This window comes from Formica exsecta, unplaced genomic scaffold, assembly GCF_003651465.1.
Source record: "Formica exsecta isolate Colony F162 unplaced genomic scaffold, ASM365146v1 scaffold120, whole genome shotgun sequence".
NCBI classification, from domain to species: Eukaryota; Metazoa; Arthropoda; class Insecta; order Hymenoptera; family Formicidae; genus Formica; species Formica exsecta.
This window is the reverse complement of record NW_021848537.1, coordinates 1,479,911-1,499,689: the sequence shown is the minus strand read 5'-3', so window position 1 is coordinate 1,499,689 and position 19,779 is coordinate 1,479,911. Positions and strand designations below refer to the sequence as shown.

Here is a 19,779-nt window from a genome sequence, read left to right as displayed (position 1 = left end):
AAGACGCGAAATCCATCCGCGGCACGATGACGGCACCGACGACGCGACAAGCCGTCCGCGGCACGATGACAGCAACGACGACGCTGGGTACTTGGTTTTCTTCTTCACAGGGAAAATCACATCTTGGTTTTCCGATTCGATTATTTTTTGCGCGTTCTCAATCCGAATAATATTTAAATCATCGAAAAGTCAAACGAAAAAGCATCAGATGAAAGATAATTGAACTTTAAGTATTTTTAAAAAAATAATTATTGCTTATAAATTGCAATAATTTACAATTTTGATTCCTCACTTCAATTCTTGATTATATGTGTATATATCGCGTGCGAAATATGCGCCTCGAGATTTATCGTTGCGATATAATTACATATTATTTAAGATATGTAAAAGATAACTAAATATTTATCTTATCAAATTATTTTCCGATACTTGTCGCGATCGCGTTTGGAAAAGGAATTTGACTAGCGTCTCGCACTGCTACTTTACTACTCGAGTGTAATCGTGTGAATGATAACACGTAGGAAAGGAATTTGACGCGGAGCGTCTCGCCTTATTATGGTTCTATTCAAATGTCTTCGTATATGAATGATAACAAAGTCCGTGATACATAAACAATAGCGCGCCAATGTTTACGCTGCCAAGGCCGGATATCATGTTAGATATTGTTAATTTGCTGCCGAAATATTTTACGTACTATAAAATATATATGTGAAATATTAAATTATATAAGTATTTTCAATTATAGATCAATTATTTATTAAACGATTAATATATCACGGAGCTTATCGTTATATTATTTGATTTTGCGATTCGATCGTTTTACAACACGTTCTTAATCCAAATTATATCTAGATCGTCGAAAAGTCGTGATATAGCATCGTGGACAAAATATATTTGACGCTATGTGTTGTTAAATAAATAATTATTGTCCGTAAAAATCGCAATGAAACGATAATTTATATATTTATAATTTGATTTCCTATTATTTTAATTCTTATTTGATTGAATGAATAAATTTCGAAATATGCGATCTGAGATTTATCGTCGCGATATATATATGTAGTTACATATTATTTATAAATGTTAAATAATTATTAATTATATTATAAAAGTAAATAATTTCCCGATACTGGTCCCAAACGCGTTTAGAGAAGAAATTACACGGAGCGTCTCGTCCGATTACTTTCCTGCTCGAGTGTCGCGCGAATAATAACAGAGTCGAGGTAAATGATAGCGCCAATGTTTACGCCGCCAAGGCCGAATACCATGTTATTGAGATAATTTGCTACCGAAATATTTTACGTACTATATACACAGAAAACATTAAATTTTATTAAGTATTTTAAATTAATTTTAAATATCCCACGATATATAAAAGAAATTCTTAATATTTTAACGCTCCAACCAATATTACAAGAGATATCGCCGTTTTTCGTATGGCATTTTGCGAAAACTTGACAATATATCACCGAGCTTATCGTTATGTTAATTACTCAGCTATTATCAGGCAATCATATGAACGTGAAATAATTAATTAACGCGGTTAATGACTAAAACTCTTTCAAATTCGAAAGAACACGGTTAAAATGATAGGAAAACATAATAATTATATATATAATAGAATAGACCTCCGCGTTTTGGAAATCACAATTTTTGATATGTGTCATATAAAGATATATTCAAGTATTGGAAAAAGTAGATTTTTTCGCATTTCCGTTTTTTTTTTTTTTTTTTTTTTTTTTTATTTAGAGTTCTGGGTAGTACTCCACAAAATATAAAAGAAACTTTTAACATTTTTAATAAACCAATATTGTAAGAGATATCGCGATTTTTCTATCATTTTTATCCATTATCATTTATAAAAACTAAATGGCGCATTTTATAATATTTTATATAACACACACACACACACACACACACACACGCACACATACTCTGTAATATTCTAATAATATGCCGTGAACGTGTTCTAGTTTTACAATTTTTTTGTAGAAGGGTACGAATATTCAAATCGCATTTTATTATGAAATTTGTCGATGTGTTTATCGAAAATTTTAATTTCACGTATCCTACTGCAATATTGTAGGACTTAAAAATTATTGATAAATCTATGTTTTATATATTTTTTTTATTTTTTTTTTAAAATTTAATCCCTTTTTTAAAATTATCGAATACTCTGTGTTTTATTCAAATGAGATATATTAACTGAAAATTTATTTTCCGTAAGAATCTGATGAATAGACAAATATACATGGAAAATACTGATTGAGAATGCAATAGCTTGAACGTGTCGATTTTGATCTAACGTAAGGTTGGCGAGGACGCCGAAGAATGACTATAATAACGTAACTCAGATACTAATTATATGCTATAAGCATTGCCATTATACGAGCATAAGTGCACCCACCTGGATTCCCGGACAATGTGACTGGACGTCGGAGAGAGAGACCTTTGTGGAGTTTGTCTTACTCAACTCGCGTAAGCAGCTAAAGCCTAAGCGAAGTGTCGCAATGCACAGCCGCAAACGAGCTAAATTATCGTTAACAGTAAAACTAAGCGACAGAAATATTCGCTAGCGGATAGAAGTTCGCGATCTAAAATTAATTCTCATTATCCTACACGGCCGTTGCCGTGTAATCGCCGAGGAAATTCACCGCCCCATAAAACGCGGAACATTTATATTCCCCGCGAAGTCTTCGAAGCCATGATGCGCTTGCGTCATCAGGGAGAAAAAGAAGACCGCAATGTTAATATAAACAGTTACTCTCCTCACGTCCTAGATTCGGCAAGTGCGAACTTGATTCTCTAGCGATTCTTTGTATAATTCTTTACTTTCTCTTTGAATATTACGCGAATTAACATAAGAGAGAATTCTATGAGTAATTTTCATGTTAATTTATAATTTAGATTAAATTTAATTTAGATGAAGAAAAGGCAATAATCTGGGGAGGAAAAGGAAAAATTTAATTATCATCAAATTATCATAAAAAAAAAAAAAATTGACAATTTCTAGGGGATTAATAAATTTAAAAATAGCATTACTAAATATCTGTATTAAAATACGATATGTAATTAGAAATATCTTTCTCTCTCTCTCACACAAAATTTCTTTATCGATATTTTTCATATATATTTATGTGTAATATCTTATTTATAGGATATATATATTATTTTTGTTTTTAACATGTATAATATTTTTATATACTTGTAATATATTTGTATTTATATGCGCTTTTGGAACTGCCTCGCTCGTTTGCAGTTAACGTAAATGCGGTCTATGTGATTGGCGAGAGCCTATTATGTCACAACTTCTAGTTGCAGTGGCAAGGTAGAGCCGGGCCATGAACCCAATAACAACACGTTGCACAGACGCACGTGACCGATTCTCTTCGCGGAGGTTTTCTCGCGCATTATTCTCGTCTTTCCTCCAACTTTTTAGTACTGTAAGCGGTATATAATAATACTCTCGCGCGATAATTCTTGCGATAAATCCGTCTTTCGATGCTTTTAAACATTCTTACTTTTATTTAACGTTTCTGTCAATAAATAATTGTCGAATCTTTACGTTTTTCTCAACAATAGAAAGAAATAATGCTATTATAATGTTTCAATAATTTTCACTTAATTATTATAGAGAGGAAGAACCAAGCGAGATATATTTTTATCGAAATTTTCATTGATAAGCTTTTTTACTGTTTTTATCTTCATTAATAATTTTAAAGGGTATATTTTTTTGCAATGATAAAATATTATTTCCGTGAGCTGAAATAGATCGACGCGAGTGTGTTGTATCGCTTATATCTTATTATTCGCGCGATAATAGCGTTCCTATCTATACACACATACATACATATATATAACGCGTGCGCAGAATGCGCGTATGCGAACACCGTTACATGCGACGTATAGACAATCTTATCTGAATATATGTATATTTACATATCATTGCGCGAGATTTCAGTCCTGTTTTTCCCTCTCAGTCCCAGCCGTGAAGTAATCTCTTGTTTCGATTTTATCTGCATTACGTAATCGCATTCCAGTTGCGCTTGTTGTTTCAATGAAATGTGTACCTCCACAGGCGTACAGGGGTCAATCTATAATTTCATTTCTCACAACGATTCCGTTCCGATTAATTCCGATTTGACAATCTCCATCTTATATGTATATCTGAAGCTATCATAATTTCTATGAAAAGAGAATTTTCTCGAGGAGAGAAGAAAAATGCTTTTATAATTAAAATAAAATATTAATTTTAAAATATTCATAGTTTTAATCTCGTCGTTAAATTCTATTACATATAATTGAAATCTAGCTTATGTTTAAATATGATGATTTTTTCATCGGATAATATAAGGTTTTTTTTATTATTCACATATTTTTACATTCTTCGTGGAAGGACCAATAAAAACAATTTATCGTTTATTACATTAAAATGCATAATTTTTTTATTAATTACTATTTGTTGTGCGTTGTGTACAAAAACAGATCCTTTTAAGCGCAACAAATATTAATTAATATTACAATAAATAATCATCATATTTTATCACAATTTTTGTCTATGCGTGCAAAAAATATTTCTTATAACGTACAACACAATAAATAATTATACATATATTATATTTGAATAATAGTAAGTAAAATATTTTTGACAGTTAATTTATGTAGTTAACATTTCATTTTACGACGTGATTGACGCATTTTTCCGCAGCAATGATCACGGGAATCTTTATTACTACTAAAAGACTCATATTCAGAATCATCGCTTGTGAACGAGGACGATTCATCTTCAGAATCCTCGCTTGAGGACGACTCATCTTCAGAATCCTCGCTTGAGAACGACGATGAATATCCTTAGAACATAAAATAAGAATTTATGCAAAGAACCAATGTAAAATTAGTATAAAACAATTAATTAATTAGTCTTGGAATAGTTGAAGTTTGTCTAGTTTAGTTTTAAAGAGTAAAATACACAAATAATCTAAAATTTCACGTGAAAATAGCATAATGATATAAAAAGTATAAACATAGTAAGAATATATCAAATAAAAATATAACATAGAATTAGTTTAAACATCGTATATTTTCGATTACGATAGTTAGAGTTATATAGATTTTCAACGTACTTTCAGAACATCCTGTCGTGCGCTTCCTTGAAACTTTCTTATTATTTTTCGCATTTCTCGTAAACTTTTTTGACACTTTCGAACTCCTTGAGGATCCTGCGCACTTCGTTACACGATTTCGATCGCGCGAATTGCAATTACAACTGTGAGAATTGAACAAGCTAGTCTTGGCTTCTGTAAAAACAGATTTATGTAAAAGAAAAATTCGTTAATACGGAAATAATGTGAGTATCCACATTTTTATTAATCCGATGCACAATACGAATTAGTAACGTACTTCCAGAAGATTTCGTTCCGCTTTTCTTCCTTTTTGCACACTTAAGTGATTCGCAAGTTGTCGCAGTTTTCGTAAATTTTCCTAGACATTTCGAGGACATTCTCTTGTCGCGTTTATTTTTCGAATATTTCTGTTTGTTCTTGCTGCTGTATCGTTTGCAGTTGCAGCGCGTATAATAACAATTGCAGTCGGAATCATCGGAAGAATCAGATAAGTAGATGTCTTTCAAAAGCTCTTTGTTTCCTAAAAGAAATGTGACAAATTAATATCGAGTTATATATCAAATAAGAGTTAATATACGATTATTATAATTAAAATTTAGATTGATATATTTAGATTTACAATATGAATTTTGTAACGCACTTTCGAGAACTTTTAGCGCTTCCTTCTTCGAATTCCTTTTGCTCTCGAGCTTTTTTAAATTTTTCGAAGACATTTTGAACGGATTCCTTCTTTTCGATAATTTTTTTCTACTTTTCATAAATCTAATTTCGTCTCTCTTTCTTTCTTTCTTGTTTCTAAACAATGAATAATCGCAGTCCGTGCAGCCCCCGTCCTCGCAACTGCAAGTAGTAAGAGATGCAGATGAGCTTAGTTCCGACGAGGATGTGATAGATTCCGACGAGCTCAATTCCGACGAGACGAGTGTCTTAGAGGATTTTCACCAATCACGATAATTTGGATGCGCTCCTGAATTATTTCCTGATGACATTACCCTGAAAAAAAAAAAATATATTCTCATGATGTATTGCAATTAAATGTCGGATAAATTTGATGAAGATTCGATCAACTTTCTATGCTACGTATAAAATATCACAAATGATTCCAACTTCTTTATATTGCTTATTATGTGTTGTCTCATCGAAGAGTTGCATAAATTGATAAAATGTGAAGTTGATTATTATTATTTGTCGACTGGATAACACGTTTGTTACTTGATATTTTTTTCATAAATCGAGATGAATTTTAATTTATTAATTTAACACAAATTTTATAGTTCGTCTGCGATTTACCGTGCTTTGCATTTGTTCCATAAATAATAGAGATCTATTACATACAAATAAATTTTATCACACTTAAATAAAATTATTAGTAAGAAATCAAACGTTCTAAAGAGGCACGAAGACGACAACTGACACAATAATTTTTGATCACACTATAGTTCGAATTCTTTGTTTCTTACACAGTGTTTGGTGTCGTAACCTTTCGGTATAAATATTTTTACTGAGATATATACACACATGCTGTACTTATATATCTAATATCTTATATATATATATATATGACAAAAGTGTTTTCCTTGATAAAGCATGAGTATCGATAAAAAGAGCTATAAAAGTATAATAATACACAATACATCGATAATATCGCGATACATCGATTTCCGTGCAAAATAGAAATATCGTTTGCGAGATTGCGAATGCAACGTGCGGGCGTGTTGCACTATGTTATGCCATATTACACAGATCATTATGCAACGCGCGCGCATTGACGCAATTCAGATCTGATCGCAGGCACGAGAATCGATCCATGGGAAATCTTGAATTACACGTTTTATATATCTCGTTTGCGTCGACGCCGCCGCCGCCGCTATTGAGTAGTTGAATTGAAAGGGCCGTCGTGACTGCGATTACGTTAATTTCTTCGCTTATGATAATGGCACAGGGCGGCCTTGTGCTCGTAAATTTTCGTTTCATAACCGGAGGAATTACATATTGACACGCTCGGCGAGGCCGGCCGTACCGCGAAACTAAATAGATCTACATTTTGTTGCGTTGGCGCCGTGTTTAAACTATGCACGAGGTATCTGATAATCCAAGACATGACGTAGAAAAAGTTTAAATTTTGACAGTTTTTTATAGAGAAGATAATAATAGTAATTTTTATTCTTAAAAATAATTCTTTTGTATCGAAAAATTGTTCATTTTGAATTGTTTAAAATTTACTTGGCGTTGCAATTTTCGTCTCAATTTTAAAAAATTATTTTCTTCCGCAGAATCGATTAATTTTAATTTTCTTTATATAATCTTAATATATCTTACACAAAAATTAGATCTAGATGTATTTTTAAATATCATGTATATTAAAAATTAGCTATGATTATATAAGAACGTTTTTCGACCATATTTTATATACGTTGACGTTTGAAAAGCTATTCGGGAAATACAATTTTATTCGATAGCTATGAGCGAGGGTGATGAATGTTTACGATTCTCTATGGGGTGTGACAGAACAGCGTGACTCAGCGGCTACGGGGATGACGTAAGAAAATGGGGATTTTTCACGATCTCCCAGAAAAGGAAATGAGGAGGGAAAGGCATAAGTGTGATGTCTTTAATTCTTCTATTTCTAGAATTCTATTTATATATAAGCATTAGGGACCGGAAACACGCCCTCGAAATTTAGCACCGTCGCAACGTCTGAACGAAACGGTATATAATTATTCTTAATTTAAAACAGATGCATTGTTTACGAAAATATTTATTTTATAAAAACCTGTCCATTTATATAAGAAAAAATTGTATTTGCTTAAAATGTTGATTGAATTAATAAAATTTAATAAAATTGGAATTTTTTCATAAATTTCAATGTAATGTGTCATAAAAGTTAATCGGAAAGATATTTGGATAAAGATAATTTTTAGAAAAAATTGTCTGCAATGAAATTTCGTTGGCAATGCTAATCATGCGATGGATCAAACAGAGTTGTAAATTGGAAGCAAATTACGCGCGAGGGATGTGAGTTTGCTCTCCGCGATTCTCGGACACAAAATCACGGAGACGAGGTGATTGTACAGCGTTTTTCCACCTACGAGCGGTAAAAGTACGGTCCGTTATAGATCGTGACGGGACGTCGTCTGTCGTGACTGTCGTGCTTATGCAACTCTCGGATTTGCAGATTCTGATTTAAGCCGTCGCGTGTACCGGAATGTCCATTATAATACTCTACACGTCAACTTCCATTCATGCGCCCCCCTTCTCCCAGATCTGTCCCATCATCCACATGGTGGACCATCGTCCCGCTTTGTTCGGCGTTTGTTCGATGGTCCCTGTCAGAATCGACGAGAGCGGCGAGACGCATTTTTATCAAAGATATCTCTATCATAGTAATTTAGTTTCTCTGATCATTTCTATTGTAATGAAACAATTTAACAATTTAATATATTAAAAAAGAGAAACAGAGAATCATCTTCTCGAACCGATTATATCAGAAAAAAAGATTTCTGATATAAAATGCAAATTACAGATTTTATTTTTAACTTTCTCTCTGTTAATTTTTTATACAAAATTACGTGAATTATTATGACGAAAATAAAAGAATGATAGAAATGTGATAATAATGCACAGATTGCGATTAATAAAAATCATTAAATAATTGTCAAATTACCATAAAAAATAGAAATTTTTATAAACTATTTTCTATAAACTTGTTAATTGATCTTACATGACCCGTTGGTAAAGTTGCTTTGTGTATCACAGTGTATATACTTCAGACTCCATCTGTTGCTTAAAAGAGGAAATAATGTATCTTATGTGTGATAATGAAATGTATATTATATATAGACAATGACAATAACAAATTAGTATTGTCATGTTAATTATCATCTACATTAATATTGAATAATATGGGCGATATAAATTAAAAAGAAACTTATGTACAATCGATACTTAAAGAATTAAATTATAATTTTTATTTATTTATTTCTAATTAACTTTTTTCTTTGTCACATTTATAAGAGAAATTGAATTCGATATAAAATCCTCGTTTAAAAGTATTTAACAGTCTTTAATTATATTTAATTTAATTAGTTTTTTTTTATGCAGAAAGTTTGACTTTTTTTTTTTAATGGTTTGTCTCTTTGATATTGTAATTAGCTGCATTTTATATCGTATTACTATTTAATGAGACTATTTAATTTTATTTCTCATCGGGATTGCGTCGCTCCTGCGAGCCATTCACTTTCGTTTTCCGGGGTGGTTGTACCCCGATGTATCGAGAGATTGCGGGAGACCGCAAAGGGGTTGAAACCCTCGAGTGCGCAGCCGCGTTGACCGCTGTCCACTTCTCTTAGAATACTCCTCGGATTATTCTTCACCTGCTTATAGCGCTCAAGTATAGCGTCCGAGTACTACGAATACTACTCTACTCTCGTAAAGTGAGGGCGACGCGCGTGCCACTAATCGGGAAATAAGGATCTCGCTTCCAGTATTTCGCGACCAACCGGCAAAATAAGGGGCTCCAGGGTGGCGAACGGCGAGCCGAGTGAGTATCATTCTCGGAAACGATCGCGAGCGTGTCTTTTCGATCTTGAGGAATTTTTAGAGGATCCAAAAGAGAGATTCTTCTATTGTCATTTATCTTAATAAATTATCTTTGGAAAAAGAGCACGGGGAGGGGGAAAGGAGAGGGAGAGGGGAAGACAAAGTGTCCGCCTCGATTCCGAATGCTCGTAATGTTTTCCTATCGTAATGCGACGACTGTGATTAAGAACGCAGCATATGGGATAGAATTGTGGGAATAATTAATGACGTAAGGAGGGTAATTCGATCGGCCGAGCTCCACTTTGAGTCTTTGTTGGACGCATAGTAGTGCGTCGTATAATAGAAGCATATATTATTAATCGTATACGATAGTTACGGGGAAGTTTTGCGTTAGCTAACGCGCGATAGGAAAAAAAAAAGGGAATATACGATCGGACCTCGATAGACGAAACTTTTCGCGAGTCGATAATCGCGCGATACGTCGTAAAGCGTGAAGCGTTTATGGGAGTAGATACGATCTACATTTTTCTGCAAGAAGTAGGACAAAGTCTGCCACGTCGCGTAATTTTTTTCATTCCAAGTCGATTTCTTCTTCTCCGAAACCTCTCTGCTTCTAATGTGACTTTTTAGCCTAGGAAAGTGTATAAATTTTAATAAATTTATTTATATTAAATTTTACTAATTTAATTAAGTAATAAATTTTACTGCACATATTTATCTTCGTAATATATAGTTTTTTGTTTTGTTTTGAAGAGAGAAAAGATATGAAAAATAGCTCGTTTCTTTTTCTCTTTCTTACAGTTTTACTTTATAAAGAATTAAATATGGCATTCTTGCGTAGTCGATATTTTAATTTATCTAATTTATGACACACACACTGACGCGTCATCCTCACAAAGGACGATGTCTTGACGTCGTTGGTTCGTAGAAAAAAATAATAATCCGTGACCTCGCAACATAGTTTCGCTATAGAATCCGGCCGGGTGCAACAGTTTAAAGTCAAGGCGAGGAGAATAAAGCATAGTCCGGTAGCATCTTGAATCGATATTACGCGATTACGGAAAGGGATATCGCAATCGTAAATATATCGCCCCTCGAGTTTTCCATGGCATTTGGAATCCGCGGTCGCGCACATTCCTGATCGCCCGCTCTCCTCCCCCTCTTCCTCTTTTTTTTTTTTTCTCTCTCGACAAGGGCGATTCTGCCGTGCTGCAGTCAGCCGTGGTAACGCGCGATTTATTATTTAACGGGAATAATCGATGGCTTATGGATACGTGTACCAGTCGCGATAGTACATCCTCCGCGACAGCCGTCATTTTCGCGATGGTGCCGCGCCAGGAGGCAGGAGAGGCCGCCGCGCGTCGCGGCTCGTGAAGTCCCTTCTCTCTTTCGGTGCGAGTGAAAAAAAAAAAAAAGGAGCGGACTATATACATATACATAGCAGAGTTCTCGGGAACTATGCTGGCGAGATTCAGGAACAGCTTCCGCTGCAGCGTGCCCAAATGTCCGGCTATCCGTATTCCAGGGATGGAGAAGCCGGAGTCCTCCGCGGGGGGCGAGAGCGCCGCCGAGCTCGAGGACCGGGATCCCAATAGTTTGAATCAGCATCTTCAGGTAAGGGTGTCGCTTTCTCCGGAAGGTGTATGTGATTCTCGTGTTTATTATAAAATATTTAATTGCGGTGATGAAGAAATACGGTGATATAATTTATATATTTTTTCTCGACCAATCAACGAAAGTGAACGGTGAGTATTTTTTAAATTCGAAGCTTTCCTTCTTTTTTTCTATAAAACACGCATCAGAGAGTGCAATCTGTGCATTGCGAATTAAAAGTGTACTATGTAATTTAAGCGATGATGCAATTATAAATTCTATGATGAAATGTCATCTTTATTACATAACAGGGTGTCTACTCCCTGGAAAATCATAGAAAATCTGGAATTTGCAGGCAATTTTTTTGTACCTGGAGAAATCAGGGAATTCTCATGGAATTTTATTGGGACCTGAACAATTTTTTAAAAAATTCTCTTTGATAATTTTATTCTTATACTGTCAGCATAAATATTGAATATGCAATATATATTTTTTATTTTAATTTTTAGTAATAAAAAATGAAAATGTTATGTAAGTTAAAAAATTTTATTTTAACGAGAGTTATTCAATTTTTTTTTTTTTAATACATTTGTAAATTTAGTACTTGAAACTTAAATAGCTTTGTGTTTTTTCTTCGTGTAAATGAAAAGCATTAGAAAACGAGTACAATAAAAAAAACTTATTTTAAGAAATAGCACCAAAAAATAATTTTTAAAATATTGTCTTTACCTAAAATTTTGAAGAAAAATATCTGGAAGATCAGGGAATTTTCAGGGAATTTTTTTTACAAGATTTGAGTAGATACCCTGTATAATTTTAATCGTTAAATTTGTAATTAGTATCATGCGAGTTGTCGCTAATGGATTCCTTATTATTTCGAATGCACAGAGAAAGCGAAATAATACGCGAACTCTTTTACATTTTTAAATTATCAGATACGTTGACATTGAGGGTGAGAAAGTATTAAAAGCCGTAACCCACATTTTCTCGAAAAGTAGTAATTGAAGATCGATGGTCGCCGACGTAGATTAATGGGGCCTTAGATTGAGTCATGCTACTTTTTTACTCACAGCTTTACTTTGCGACGAAGTAATGACGTCTATTTATATTCTCTTGGCCGTATGATTGTTTGCTCCCGTCAAATTCGCGCGTACGGTTTAATATTGTATTATTTAATATCATATGTATACACACAGAAAAATATTATTCTATTGATAAGTAAAATGATTACTCAGTTTACTTTACTTCTTTTAAGTAAGAGTTATCTTTAACAAAGAATATTTTCTTAATAATAGTCTTAAAATAGACTTGTCACAAATTTTAGAAATACTCATTATCATGTACTCAAAAAAGTAAATATTTTCTTTTGAAGAATATTATAAAATTATATCGAAGAAAAGTCAGATATGGTTAATTTAATGTAAGAAAATTTATTAGATCAGAAAAATTTAATGTATTTCTTTCAATTATATAATTTAATATTCTTGATTGAAATATTAAATTTATTAAGATTCAGAATATATTTTGAATAAATTTGATGCTTATGATGAACTTATGAAATACTTGAAACAAGTAATATTTACTTGTATATATTATGTATTTTTCTGTGTGTACGGTTTAATATTTAACGCGACGTGATTAATCGATATTACGCAATTACGCGATTTACATATCGCGTACGCAGGTAATGTGGGACGATGTGATCGGCGAACCGGAAGGGATCCGTAGTCCCGAGTGCGCCTGGCGTCTTAGCGGACATTGTTTCCGACTCTCCAGAGGATGTTGTTACGTGCTCCTCTCCGTTCTCGTGGCGCCTATACTCGCTCTCTGTTTGGGCTTCACGTTCGCCTGCTTAGCATTTCAGGTGAGAGTCGATAACCTCCTGCGAGTCGCGTGCGCCCGTTTTCTTTGAGTCGATCGATATCAAATATCCTACACGTGTATCGCGATATATCTTTAATTATCGTGCATAGAATATGTTTCGAGCTTTGCTAGGACAAAAGATTGGATCGAGTTTGCAAAATTAATTTCGAGGTTGCAACATTTATACTTTGTATTTAATATTTATTTAGTATAAATGATTATATCATATCTATATTGCATTTAATATTATCTATTTTATATAAATATATCCGTAGAATAAATAAATTTTTAATATCTCAAATTTTTTTTATAATGACTTTAAAAAATGAAATATTTTTTATTTAAATAACTGTTTAATTTTTATATTTATTTTCAATTTATAATAATTTCTATAATAATGTCATCTATAATATTCATCACTTTTTTTTTCTTTTTTATACCGTTATGCCTATTTATTATCTTAAAACAGAATATAGAAGAAAATTGTCTAATTTATAATTATTACAAATACGTCCCAACAATCGCGTTTAGATTTTCATACCCGCTTATCTATTATCGGATAATTTTCTTCTGCATTCTTTTACCTTGATTGTTCCTTGCAGCATATATGGTGCGTCGCGCCGTGTCTGCGCGTGTGGAAAATTACGTGCGCGGCGATGCGAAATTTCTTGGCGGCGGTGACACATGCTATCGTCCGTCCTGTCATGGAGTCGATGGGTTACCTCTGCCACAATATCCGCGTATTCAATCAAAGACTGCCGGACGGTCCTTACCAGAAGGAAGACCTGTTGGTTGTATAAATCGATGATCCCGCAGCGGCGGATGAAATTTATGTATCGTTATCAGAATTTCGCATCTTTTCGAACACGTGACACGAATACCAGCGAATGTCAGTGACGCGAATCATTAATAGTATTATAGTATGTATCTAGGTAGAGAGTTATGTATATTCTCTCTCTTTCTCTTTCGCGAGAGAGGAGATATCTGATTCTAGATTCTAGATAAAGATACTTACGACACGATACGAATACAGAGTTGTAATTAAAAAAAAAAAAAAATGATAATTTATATATTAAATTTTAATGTATGTCAGAATATTAATGATAACGTCGAATCCATATCGCACATAATTGGGGAGATTTATTTTTATAGTCTATACTTGACTCGTGCAACAATAGCGCCAAGGAATTCCGTTGAATTATATATAATAATTGTATGCGGCAAGAACTCTACTGTGTTAAGTATATTGTATTAGTAAGTATAAAGGTCTCCCTTGGGTGTGCGCTTTGACCTTGCAAGAGTATAATAATTTTAACCCTGGCACGTCAGGGTAGTTGCAGATCGAGAGTTGAGAAGTTCGTGGGGCAAACTAGGTAATATTTTACTACGCGCCAATTTTTTTCTTGTCTATCTTTGGTGAGATTTCTTGAGTCTAAAATGTGCCTTGTTATATATATTATTATTGGATACGAATAATTATTTAATAGAGAAGTAATCTGAAAATGCGAGAATCCGTTCCGAAAAGTCAACCGAAAATTCTAATTAACTTCAGTGTGATATAAATTATCAACAAGAAGATACATGCAAAGAATTATATATAAAATTAATAATAATGATATATATAAATATATATATGATAAAGTACATGTATTATTACGTTAAAAGCAGAAAAAAGTTAGACTGAAACAAAATCCGTCCACTTAAATTATTGTGTAATTAATATTAGTGCAATTTAATTGAAGCGATACAACACAAATTTATATATACTTTCACTATAATATTTTTATGATAAACTTGTCATTATTATCATTTGAATTATTATTCTTCATGAATTTTATTTATTATAGGTATCGATATATATAGAAAGTTTTTGTATATAAATTTTCTGCAAGAAAACTTTTGGAAATAAAACATAGAACCTACACAAAGCACTTTGCAATTTTGAATTATGAAAATTTGTAGTTTGGACTTTAATCTTAAAAATCGTTAAAATTCAAACATCTGCTAAAATAAACTTTTGGTAAAAATTATATGTAATAAAAAATGCGAATTAACAGCCGTTCAAACTTGCCTCCAAGTTTCGAGCAAGCCAATCAGAAGCTCAGTCAATTACTACGTAAAATGTCACGCTCATAACGCTTTCAGCAACAGCTGACACATTGTCGACTGCCGAGTAGTTAAGCGATGTTTACCTAAAACGTCCAATGAATATTTAAAGCGTATGTTGAAATATTTATAAAATACTTGTCAATTTTTTTAATCGCTCGTTGCGAATACGTCTTTAGACATATCTGATAAGGCGACTTTTTGAGATCAACAAATCAGTGTTTTATCAGTCGTTGTTCAACATGGCGAGTAATATACACAGATTATTATGGAGAGTTGGACATTTGTGTCATGTTACTCCCACAAGGCGTATCCTTTGGAAATTTATCGAAGATTAGCTAATTAGCTAATTAAATTGGTTTGTTAATTAAATCACATGTGATCAAGTATTTACTCGTTACATTGTCCTTAAATCCTGATCAGAGATCTCTGTTTCTGCGTCACTTCAAGGAAAACGTAAGTTATATAATTTATTTTAGATTAATTTATATATTTTTTAAATGTAAAGGTAGATATAAAAGAAGTGCACACACAAATATAGCTTTTGTTAATCGTGAGATGTGATTTGTACTGATGGCCTATAGCAGTGATAAAATATAGAGAGCAGCACAATAAAGGCACTTCTCGGCCGGTAGCTTGTTTGGCTCAGTCGATTTTGCTATCTCATCTTTACTGATAACTGATAAAATATTCCAACAACTTATTATAATACACACTGTATTATTACATTATTATGATTTTACAACATATGTTTATTGAAATTTTTAATTGTGGAATTTAAATTATTTTGTTATATAAATTAATTATTTTTAAGTTAACTTGTAATTTTTTTTTAATTAACTTTTTAATTTATTTTCATTGAAAAAAAAAAATTGTATCTCCCAGCCATTTTTAATTGGGAGGATCCGTTTGGTCTGGAGTCACAGTTGACGCAGGATGAGATCCTGATGAGGGATCAGTTTCGTTCTTACTGTCAGGAGCGTTTGTTGCCTCGCGTAATCGATGCCAATCGCAGGGAGCAGTTTGACCGGGAGATTATAAGGGAGATGGGCCAGCTAGGGGTGTTGGGCTGCACCATGAAGGGTTACGGTGCTGCCGGGGTATCCTCGGTGGCATACGGGCTCCTCGCCAAGGAGATCGAGAGCGTCGATAGCGGGTATCGATCCGCGTTATCGGTACAGTCCTCTCTCGCGAGCGGTGCTATTTATATGTACGGCAGCGATTCTCAGAAGGAGCGATTTTTGCCTAAACTGGGTATGTGCAAATGGTTTTTTAAATAAAATTATATTTATAGAATTTAATTTCTACACTTTGGGACAATAGTAAGTATCATTTCCAAAATGAAAAACGAGACATAGAAATAAAAAAAAATTATAACTTACTGAATTAAATTAATTGATCAATAATATAATTAAATATAATTAAATTGATCAATATAATTAAATTTAACACTTAAAGACTATATGTATATTAAAATTAATTAATAAAATTTCATTTTTCTTTAAAAAATTAATTAAATACATAATAATTTTCGTCGGAAATATGGGTGATAATTTTTAAGATATATTTTAGTTTCCGGCGAAATAATCGGCTGTTTCGGTTTGACGGAACCTAATCATGGTAGCGACGTAGCATCCATGGAAACCAGGGCGACTTACGATTCCGATAAAAAAATTTACAAACTTAACGGCAGCAAAACATGGTTGGTTTTAGAAAATACTTTCTATCTACATGCTCGCTTAAAAACTCTCTTGCAATCAGAAGAATCTGACAATATTTAATTTAGGATTACGAACGCGCCCATCGCTGATATATTAATAATATGGGCGAAATGCGACGACAATCAGATTCGCGGATTTATTGTTGATAGAGAGACCGCGGGAGATCGATTATCTACCCCAAAAATTCAAGGGAAGTTTTCTCTAAGAACGTCCATCACTGGAATGATCCTGATGGACAATGTAATTGTACCCGAGGAAAATATGCTGAATGTTCAAGGACTTAAAGTACGTCAAATATTTTTTAGCAAACTAGGGATTTATATGCATATTAATATTTTTTTGTTGTTATTTATTTCAATTAATTATTTATTTTATAATTCGTTAATTGTCATCATTAGTGGCTAAAATATCTAAATAACGGTAAAAAAAATATATAGAATATATATGGCTAAAATGTAAAGGGATTAGAATATTTAGTAAATATGTGCACCTTCATACAATATGTCAAACTTAAAAAATTTCAGACTGATATACGTGATCGAAACTATATAATTATGAGAATTTTTTTTGCGCTATAAAATCTAGGTAACATGGGATGATAAATATTCTCAAGTTTTGCGTGGATAGTTGCAAAAATCTATGTGAGATCCTACCATTATAGATCTCGTATTTTTATCAATTTTTATTTATCAAAAATATTGCTGGAAAACAATAAAACTTTTATCTATTAATAATTTTTTACAATAAACAATTTTAGCGACGGGTTAAAATCGTTTAAAAATTACTCAGAGTGTGTCATAACGTTGACAATGTATTATATATCAGTCGGAAATCTTGTGTGTGTGTGTGTGTGTGTGTGTGAATCTGACTGTTTAAATGTAAATATTTACCTAACATAATAATGACTCGACTAGGGACCATTCGGTTGTTTAAACAATGCTCGATACGGCATCGCTTGGGGTGCGTTGGGTGCGGCGGAGACTTGCTTCAAGATAGCTCGATCTTATACTCTGGAGAGGCGACAATTCAACAAGCCTCTGGCAGCGAATCAACTTGTGCAAAAGAAATTGTCTGACATGATGTGTGACATCGCGATTGGTCTTCAAGCTTGCTTGCAAGTTGGTAGATTGAAGGACGAGAACAGGTAAAACTCCTTGAAATCGGATAGACTTTAAAGAGTTTAAAGAGGCAAAATTTATATGAATTTAGTCTTAGGATAATAATATTCTATATAATAAAAGGATTTTCAATTATTCAATATGGTAGTGGCAATTAGAATATTATATTTATAATGTAATTAAACGAGTATATGTATATTAATGTGAAATTATTATTTTATAATATTCTTTTTGAGAGAGAAAGATATATAAATATGTAATATACAACGCGCGAAAAATAATCGCGCGCGAAAAATGATTCTGTGTTTCGTAGAGCTGCTCCGGAAATGATTTCTGTCATAAAGAGAAACTCGGCTGGCAAAGCGTTGGAGATTGCGCGAACCGCGAGAGATATGCTCGGCGGAAATGGGATTTCGGACGAGTATCATGTCATCAGACACGTGATGAATCTGGAAACCGTAAACACCTACGAAGGTACGCGAGAAGATTATGTCAAAATAACGCGGGTATTTAATGCAATCAATAATGATGGTGACGTGTCATTCGAATCTATTCTTTTTTTTCTTTCACAGGCACAAACGATATTCACGCGTTAATTCTGGGGAGAGCAATTACCGGCATTGCTGCATTCTAATTAATTCTTTTAACAGATGTCAAGACTGTCTTTGTACGATATGTATATTATGTATCAAAAATTTTTATTTTTGTAAATGCGTGTTTAAAATAATATACTGTCAACTTTTATCTCTGTAAAATTGCCAATTATCTCTATAATAATATTTTTTACATTTTAATATATGTATATGTATTAATATTGTAAATAACTGAAAATATCTTATCTTTTTTTTTTGCTAGAGATTTAAGTTGTAACAAATCATGTTACACAATTGATACTCTAATGTGTAATACTTTAAATAATATTTCAAGCAATACAAAAAATAATATTTGACATAATCAATTCAAGTTCAAATATTTCATGTATTATTAATTATTATTTTAATTAATAATTTCAATTATAAATAAATATTTTCTATTGTATATGTGTACCTATTCTCATGCAAAAAAATATAATTGTCCAAAAAATATTTTATTTTAACGAAACTATGTAGATGATTATTCTCGATAGAATTTGCATTTGAAACATGCCACCAGTACTAAAAGATTGTTTCAAATACGTTCCCGCTGCAATAAGGCTTTCACTACTGGTACAATTTATTGCTCGTTTATTTTCTCTACTTTACGCTTTAACAATTTTACGGTAGGTATTTTTTCACTATGCGTTGTCATTCGCTCTTGCTCTCGTCTGTCGAAACGTCGTTCATTCCATTCATTCATTTGCCCTAGATATTCGCGTAGCTCTTTTGATAGAAAATAATCACATAATGAAAATGCAAATTGAAATTCCTTTTCATTTTCGAAATTATCAATCTCATAGCGTTTGCGATTTTATCGTCTCGAGTACAGTTCGGAAAAACAACTTTTATGACGTTGCGTTACAATCGAAACGCATTTGAATCCGAGTTAGATTATCAGTATTAAAGCTTTAAAATTGCGCGTTTAGAATAATTAACACATAAGTATATATTAAATACGTTTCAAATTAAATTAATTAAACATAGGATCATGGAAATTGGTCTATCGCGTTCGCAGAAATCGCCAATCGGGAAAGTATTAATTAATATCTTCGAATACATTTAAGATGTACATTTAAGATAA

At 32.7% G+C, this 19,779-nt stretch overlaps 3 protein-coding genes across 5 annotated transcripts; 2 read left to right on the top strand and 1 right to left on the bottom strand.

Annotated features, from left to right (window-relative positions):
• Positions 1-4,662: 4,662 nt before the first annotated feature.
• LOC115241979 (P17/29C-like protein DDB_G0287399) lies at positions 4,663-6,425 on the bottom strand. The gene is made up of 5 exons (XM_029817979.1): positions 6,414-6,425; positions 5,764-6,049; positions 5,401-5,643; positions 5,124-5,297; positions 4,663-4,850 (listed from the first exon to the last, which is right to left on the bottom strand). The coding sequence occupies exons 1-5, from the start codon at positions 6,423-6,425 to the stop codon at positions 4,666-4,668; spliced, it is 900 nt and encodes a 299-aa protein (XP_029673839.1). The 3' UTR covers positions 4,663-4,665.
• Positions 6,426-9,539: 3,114 nt separating this feature from the next.
• On the top strand, positions 9,540-13,949 carry LOC115242685 (caveolin-3-like). Of its 2 annotated transcripts, XM_029819197.1 has the most exons (4): positions 9,540-9,663; positions 11,188-11,276; positions 12,940-13,119; positions 13,721-13,949. In XM_029819197.1, the coding sequence occupies exons 2-4, from the start codon at positions 11,190-11,192 to the stop codon at positions 13,916-13,918; spliced, it is 465 nt and encodes a 154-aa protein (XP_029675057.1). In that variant the 5' UTR covers positions 9,540-9,663; positions 11,188-11,189; the 3' UTR covers positions 13,919-13,949. The 2 variants fall into 2 exon arrangements, with proteins under 2 accessions (XP_029675057.1, XP_029675049.1); XM_029819189.1 differs by lacking the exon at positions 9,540-9,663 and having other exon boundaries at positions 10,470-11,276.
• A 1,272-nt stretch (positions 13,950-15,221) lies between these two features.
• LOC115242680 (glutaryl-CoA dehydrogenase, mitochondrial) lies at positions 15,222-18,888 on the top strand. Of its 2 annotated transcripts, XM_029819175.1 has the most exons (9): positions 15,222-15,337; positions 15,404-15,533; positions 15,648-15,680; positions 16,110-16,478; positions 16,797-16,926; positions 17,011-17,230; positions 17,860-18,089; positions 18,377-18,537; positions 18,636-18,888. In XM_029819175.1, the coding sequence occupies exons 2-9, from the start codon at positions 15,467-15,469 to the stop codon at positions 18,695-18,697; spliced, it is 1,272 nt and encodes a 423-aa protein (XP_029675035.1). In that variant the 5' UTR covers positions 15,222-15,337; positions 15,404-15,466; the 3' UTR covers positions 18,698-18,888. The 2 variants fall into 2 exon arrangements, with proteins under 2 accessions (XP_029675035.1, XP_029675024.1); XM_029819164.1 differs by having other exon boundaries at positions 15,303-15,533.
• The last annotated feature ends 891 nt before the right edge of the window (positions 18,889-19,779 follow it).

What these genes read in the sequence shown, in the direction of transcription:
- LOC115241979 (XM_029817979.1), bottom strand. An exon ending in AGCGCTAAAAGTTCTCGAAA is followed by an intron (nt 5,644 to 5,763) that starts GTGCGTTACAAA and finishes CATTTCTTTTAG; the next exon opens with GAAACAAAGAGCTTTTGAAA. An exon ending in CGGAACGAAATCTTCTGGAA is followed by an intron (nt 5,298 to 5,400) that starts GTACGTTACTAA and finishes CTGTTTTTACAG; the next exon opens with AAGCCAAGACTAGCTTGTTC.
- LOC115242685 (XM_029819189.1), top strand. Translation starts at nt 11,121, where the DNA reads ATGCTGGCGAGATTCAGGAACAGCTTCCGCTGCAGCGTGCCCAAATGT. An exon ending in GTTTGAATCAGCATCTTCAG is followed by an intron (nt 11,277 to 12,939) that starts GTAAGGGTGTCG and finishes TCGCGTACGCAG; the next exon opens with GTAATGTGGGACGATGTGAT. An exon ending in TCGCCTGCTTAGCATTTCAG is followed by an intron (nt 13,120 to 13,720) that starts GTGAGAGTCGAT and finishes TGTTCCTTGCAG; the next exon opens with CATATATGGTGCGTCGCGCC.
- LOC115242680 (XM_029819175.1), top strand. Translation starts at nt 15,467, where the DNA reads ATGGCGAGTAATATACACAGATTATTATGGAGAGTTGGACATTTGTGT. An exon ending in TCATGTTACTCCCACAAGGC is followed by an intron (nt 15,534 to 15,647) that starts GTATCCTTTGGA and finishes AATCCTGATCAG; the next exon opens with AGATCTCTGTTTCTGCGTCA. An exon ending in AGATTGAAGGACGAGAACAG is followed by an intron (nt 18,090 to 18,376) that starts GTAAAACTCCTT and finishes TGTGTTTCGTAG; the next exon opens with AGCTGCTCCGGAAATGATTT.